This window comes from Phaethon aethereus (assembly GCF_964289735.1).
Source record: "Phaethon aethereus genome assembly, chromosome: 3".
Taxonomy (NCBI): Eukaryota; Metazoa; Chordata; class Aves; order Phaethontiformes; family Phaethontidae; genus Phaethon; species Phaethon aethereus.
In genome coordinates, this window is record NC_138576.1 from 56,435,562 (window position 1) to 56,441,860 (window position 6,299).

General features: G+C 62.8%; 1 protein-coding gene across 2 annotated transcripts; it reads left to right on the top strand.

The window, feature by feature from the left end:
• Positions 1-368: 368 nt before the first annotated feature.
• On the top strand, positions 369-5,969 carry VGLL2 (vestigial like family member 2; the record flags this gene model as incomplete). 2 transcript variants are annotated; one of them, XM_081997430.1, is made up of 4 exons in its annotated part: positions 369-449; positions 2,480-2,765; positions 4,252-4,755; positions 5,929-5,969. In XM_081997430.1, 4 exons carry the CDS (start codon positions 369-371, stop codon positions 5,967-5,969), a joined length of 912 nt encoding a protein of 303 aa, XP_081853556.1. The 2 variants fall into 2 exon arrangements, with proteins under 2 accessions (XP_081853556.1, XP_081853555.1); XM_081997429.1 differs by lacking the exon at positions 5,929-5,969 and adding an exon at positions 5,767-5,810.
• Between the last annotated feature and the right edge of the window lie 330 nt (positions 5,970-6,299).

Sequence of the window (6,299 nt, forward strand, 5' to 3'; positions counted from 1 at the left end):
CCGCTGCTCCGGGGCAGCCCCGGCTGCAGAAGGAGGGTTCTCTCCGGCTCCCCACCCCCCCAGCCCCTCGCCGAACCTGGGGTCGGGGCCGAAACACACCCCCGGCGCCCACGGGAGTCTCTCCGGCCCCCTCCGCGCATTTGCGGGAAGGAGCCGCGCTACAGTGAGGGAGGGCGGGCGGAGGGCAGGGAGGGGGCTGTCATCTCAGCCCAGCGCCGTCTCAGCCCCCCTCACTCCTCCCACCAACGCGTGGGGCCTCTTAACCCCCGGGATCCTCCCTCCCCCGAAGCACTGCTCCGCTTTGCGGAACGCGAGTTGATGAGAGAAAAAACAAGCGGCGGCGGCGGCGGGGGCGGCGGGGGCCAGCCATGAGCTGCCTGGAGGTTATGTACCAAGCCTACGGCCCGCCCCAGCCCTACTTCGCAGCAGCCTACAGCCCCTACCACCAGGTACGTGCGGGGGGCAGAGGGTGGGAGGGGTGTCCTCGGGAGGATGGCCGCCCGGGGCCTTACCAAAAGGAAAAGGGAAAAGGAGAAGGGGAGGGGAAGGCGGGGGGGAGATCTGGGAGCCTGCGATGGTGAGCGGAGCAGGACCGCATCCCACCTTGGCGCGGGGGTCGGCAGGGTACGTACCCCGGCGGGGCCCGGCGACCCGTGCCTGGGGAGCGAGAGCGCGATTTTAACCCTGCGGTGGCTTTTTTCGGGATTTTATTTTCTTTTTTTTTAAGTTTCTTTTTTCCTATCTTTGCCGGGACGGGCTTCACCCCGGGAGCGGCGGGGAGTTCCCGGGGCACCGCTGCCCCCGCTCCCGGCACCCCACGGGCAGGTATTTCACCGGCCACCTCGGGACGGGGGCACCGGAGCCACTCCCGGGGAGGCGGCGGTGCCAGGCGGCCGCCGGGTTTCCCCCGGTTTGGCGGCAGGGGAGGAAGCCCTGGCCCCGAGGGGGACAAGGCTGCGGCGCGGCCGGGCTGCGGGGATGCTCCCGCGGTCGCCTGCGACACCCGTGGGTACTCCGCGACCGGGTGGTCGCGGGCATCGGTTAATCCCCGGATTTCGAGAAAAGGGTTTTATGGCGGGGGTGTTTCGCGGCACGCACGGGCCGCCATGCGCGGGGAACTGCCCGCCCCGGAACGCGCACCGTCCCGCGTGGGTCAGGGCTGGTTTCCCCGGGCTGCACCTGCTGCACACCGCTTTCTCTTTCGCCCTCTGGGTTCTCTTCTTTCCCTCGCCCTTATTTCCTTCCTTCCCCCGTCTTCCCCCCGCCCTTCATTTCCTTCCAGAAATTAGTTCCTTCCTCCCGCAGCAAAACGAAAAAGGGGGTGCACAGAGACGGCGGCACGGCGGGACCAGGCCGCAGGGGCGAGTGGCCGGCAGCATGGTGGCCCGTGGGCCACCCGCAGCGCCTGGCAGCGGGGCCGGAATACCTGTTACAAATAGCAAATGATGTCTTCCCCCACCTTGCCTTCCCCCCCGCCACAGAACCCCCCCCGCACGCGGCTTCGTGACATTATTGAGGGGGATGATCATTACCTCAATGGCCGAGCCGGGAGCCAAGTGGAAAGGCGGTCGTGACGAAGGAGTGACATGATTAAATATCTCGCGTGTCTTGGCCCAGGGCTGTGACCCGTCGCCTCGGTGCTTCCCCCGCCGCCGCCCGCCCCACGCCGCCGCCCGCAGCGGCCGGGACCGGGCTGCTCGTCCCGCCGCGTGTTTCTAAGAAACCCCCAGCGCCCGCGGCCGCGCCAACGCGGAGCGGGAGAAGATGCGAAACATCCCTCACGCTTCTCCACGCCCGCAGTTCTCCCACCCAGAGGAACCTCGCAAAAACAGAATCCTCTGGTGGGAAATACCTGCAGCTTCTTGCTGGCCGGGGAAATGCTTCTTTTTTTCTTTTTTTTTTTTCCCCAAGAAATGTGTTTGAGGCTGCCAGTCGTTTCCCCCCCCCCCCCCCCCATTCCTCCGCCTCGCCGCTTTGGTTTACAGGACACTCTTCGGGGCAGATTTTGCGAGCCGGGGATCGAGCTCCCCTCGCCTTCCCCCCGCTGCCGGGACCCGCCCCCCCCCCGCCTCTCCCCCCGCATTTCAGCCCCTTGGCTGCCGCCGCCCGCGCAGGACCCGGCCCGCAAAGCGCCTTCTTGTGCGGAGCTTCGTGCCGGGGACCCGCGCCGGTAACCCCGGCCCGACCGCGCCTGCCCTGCCCGGAGACTTGCCTTGCTCCGTGCGGGCGGCATCCCCGGGACTCCGGTCCCCAGCCCCATTCGCAGCCCCCTCGCTGCCTCCCCGGAGAGGGGCAGAAGTGCAGCTACGGGGGGGTGGGGGGAGCCGGGGGCGGGCAGCCCAGGGCCGGACTTTGGCATCCCCTCGGGAAGGTCGCGGAAGCGGGGTGGGCGCTGCACACTGGCTGGCCCGGGGAGGGCCGCTGCCCTGCGTGCCCGGCTCTATTTTTTTTTCCTTCCCTCCCTCCCCCTTTCCTCCAGAAACTCGCCTTTTACTCCAAAATGCAAGAAGCCCCGGAGAGCGGCAGCAGCTCCAGCAGCTCCTTCTCCAGCCACCCCGCGGCCAGCATCAAGGAGGAGGACTGCAGCCCCGAGAAGGAGCGTCCCCCCGAAGCCGAGTACATCAGCTCCCGCTGCGTCCTCTTCACCTACTTCCACGGGGACATCAGCGCCGTGGTGGACGAGCACTTCAGCCGGGCGCTCAGCCAGCCCAGCAGCTTCTCGCTCGGCAGCGCCAAGGCGGCGAGGAACGCCGGCTCCTGGCGGGGTGAGCGCACCGTGGGGCGCGGTGGGGCGGGGGACACACACACACCCCACCCATCACCACCACCCCCCCAAGCCGGGCCACCCTCCTCCCGGCAAGGGGCTCCCCGCCGGGGCAGCTTTCATTCTAGCTGGGTGGTGATCGAAGATGGGAACAAAAAAAGAAGGAAATGTGGGAACCATCTCACCGGCTTCCCACCGCTAAAAAACAGATTGCACGTGTCGCTGTATCTCGCCTTACATGTGTCACCACCCTGGTTGCTGCTGGAGCAGAGACAAGGACCCTAAATTTCTGAAAACGAGGGCTTTCAGACCTGCCCATGGCGGTGGCCCTGTGCCGGCAGGGCCAAGGCTGATGCGCAGCTCTCTGTAGCCATGCCCGATTCACCCCTAACAAGCCCATGGGGGTACCCGAGGTGGCAGGGAATAACCTTCCCCACCCTCTGCCCACCAAGGAGTTAGAGCACGCACTTCTTCTGGGACAGTTTTTGGGACCCTCCCTTGCAGGGCCACCCAGCCAGCCAAGAGCCGGTCTCCCAGCCTCTCCCCCATGAATTGCAGTCGGTAGCTTCTAAGAATGAAATAGTAGTTTAAATATTTCACGGGCGAAAGATATTCAGCGCTGGAATTGATGGCAGGAGAGGAGAGTTCTTTGCTCCTCATGAACTGCTTCCCATTCTCCCGAGTAATGTCAGGGCGCAGAACTGACGTACCTCCCTGGCAAGCACGCATCAGGAGCACGTTTCTGTTTGTCTCGGGAACACTGTGCATTCCCAATTAATAATGCGTAATGTCTATCTGTGCTATTAATAATCATGAGTCCATCTCCCACATTGCTTACTGGGCAAAGAAAATGCAGGGGCCTTGTCCTTTGCCCTGCCAATCTCCAAAGATCTGCAGAGCACTTCCCGAATATCTTAGCAATATACCTAAGACACAAGTGTCAGTCCAGTGTAATAGATGAGGAATGGCCCACATACACTTTGAAAATTCAAGCTGGCCCTCAGTCACATCTCGCGCTGCTCCTGCCCACCTTGAAATGGCTCTGAGGAGGCAGCCACGTTCCTGGCAGGGTCAGGTGTCCTCCGAGGTGCTGGGTGTAAATACATAGACAAGGAGATTACTACAAAAGCAAACCAGAAAAATCCGACCCTGGAAATTGCTGTGGTGCCTAATAGCTCTCACTCAGTTTCCACTACTGACGAAAAGAAATGTTCCCCTCACCTTAGATAACAACCTTTTCCCCAAATACATACTAAAAGAAACTAGTGTCGTGGGTAAGCCCTGGGCTAGGTGTGTTGGATGTTTAGCTAGGAAGGAATCTGTACTCCTTGGGAGCAGTGTCTTGTGTTCGACAGCACTGGGGAGGATAAAGGGAATGCGAGGGCTGGTTTGGGGGGATCTGGGGAGGGGCAGAGCCCTCGGGAGAGGAGATCAGGGCTCGCTGGGTGTGCTCATTGCTGCCTTTCTCTCCTGCTACCTTCACCCAGACGGCTCCTTCCCGATGAGCCAGCGCAGCTTCCCGCCGTCCTTCTGGAACAGCACGTACCAGCCCTCCTCGGTCCCAGCCACCCTGAGCAGCCCCCTGGCAGCGGCCGCCCACAGCGAGCTGCCCTTCGCCGCCGCCGACCCCTACGCGCCGGCCTCTCTGCATGGCCACCTGCACCAAGGTGGCCCCGAGCCCTGGCACCATGCCCACCACCACCACCACCACCACCCCTACATCGGGACACAGAGCACTGCCTACCCCCGCCCCGCCGCCATGCACGAGGTCTACGGGCCCCACTTCGACCCCCGCTACGGCTCGCTCCTGGTGCCCACCGCCCCCGTCCGCCCCCACCGCCTCACCCCCGCCTCCGTGCCCACGCCGGTCAGCCCCCCGTGCGAACTGGGGAAGAGCGAGGCGGGCGCCACCGCGGCCTGGACGACGCCGGGACCCTTCCCCAACACGGCGGGGGACATGGCACAGAGCCTCAGCCTCAATGTGGAGGCAGGTAAAGAGCTGCCCTCGGTCCCTCCCGGTCCCCCGGCTCGGCTGCACCCCTGCCCCCCTCACACCACCCACAGCAGCAGGGCAGGACCCCCCGTGGCGGGGCGGCTGAGGTGCTGCCGTGGGGGAATAAATTGGGGGTGGAAGCCCCATGGGAGACACCTGAGCTCTGCCCTGGGTGCCCTTCTTGGGGCTCTCCGGCCAGACCAGCGAGGAGGGGGAGAGGGAGGATGGGACAGGGCAACACATCACCCCACCAGCCCGCCAAACACATCACCCCCCCCAACATCCTTTGAATTTCTGGCACCCGCAAACATGCCGGGCGGGTGCAGGTTGCTTTGCGGCACTCTTGTCCTGGCCCTGGCCCTGCTCTTGCCCCAGGCAGCGAGAGCTGGGAGCAGGACCGAGCCGCCCCAAAGGTGACCGCTTGGCTCCCTCCTCGGGCTTCCCTGAGGGCAGGAGGGCGGGCAGCCGCAGCAGGGCAGGTCATTTCCAGACCCTGTGCAGGTTCGTGGGCTACCTCCTCTCCTGAGAGTAAATAACTACGTTATTTTTTCCTCCCAGTTCTTGGGAGCAAAGCACAATTGCATTTGCTGAGCGAAAAGGGGCGATGGTTTTCCCCTGGCAGTGGTACCCCGTGCCTGGCGGGGTGCCTGGAAGTAAGGCTGTGTGGCCAAGGCGGTGACGAAAAGGTGACACAGGCACAGCCAGCGGCGGCAGTTCCTGAGTTGCGGAGGCCAGGAAAGCCCGCCCTGGCCAGAGTTCGCCATGCCGGCGCTGGGTTACTGCGGCCGCAAATGGCTCCATGCGGCGGCCTCACTTCAGGCAGGAGGGACGTGCGGCTGCCTCCAGCCTGGGCTCCTCTCCTTGCTCGGCGGCCTGCTGGGGCTCCGGGAGCCCGTGCCTTGGACCGATTCTCTGATCTCAGCAGGCCGAAATGCAGTTTGTCTTTCTCTGTCCTTAAACGCCTGTACCTATTTTTCTTCTTCCCTTTTTTTCTTCTCTCCGTTCTCAGGTTTGCAGCCTCAGGATAAAAGCAAGGATCTATACTGGTTTTAGAGCTGTCCTTCACTCTTCTCCCCCTGGCTCTCCCCTCTAGATCTCTGCCTGTTAGACATGGTGGCATTCAGAGCTGAAATCGGGTCAGTTTGTAACAGCTTCTGATCTTGGTTTGCAGCTCGCCGTTACTCCTTCTGTGGTGGATCCCTTCTGAGCTGATGTGCTGACTCAAAGACTCTCAGATCCCCCCTTGCCCTTTTCCAAGCCCACCGTGGCCCTGCAGCTCGGGGAAAGACAACGGGACTTAAAAGGACCTGGCATTGCAAGGACGGTACTTTAGACTTATTTCGGGAGAGGAAAATCCTTCTGTTGCAAGAGGAGAGCCAAAGACGTTGAACTTCTGTTTAAGCAGACCCTCACACCCAGAACTGCAGTCAGACTACTCTAAAAGAGTCAAATGATGTCATGGATGGTGATGCAAAGCCACCGGCCTTCGTACAGGGGGCAGAGGAGATTGTGGCGGGGGGGGTTTAGTGGTGTGAATATTTT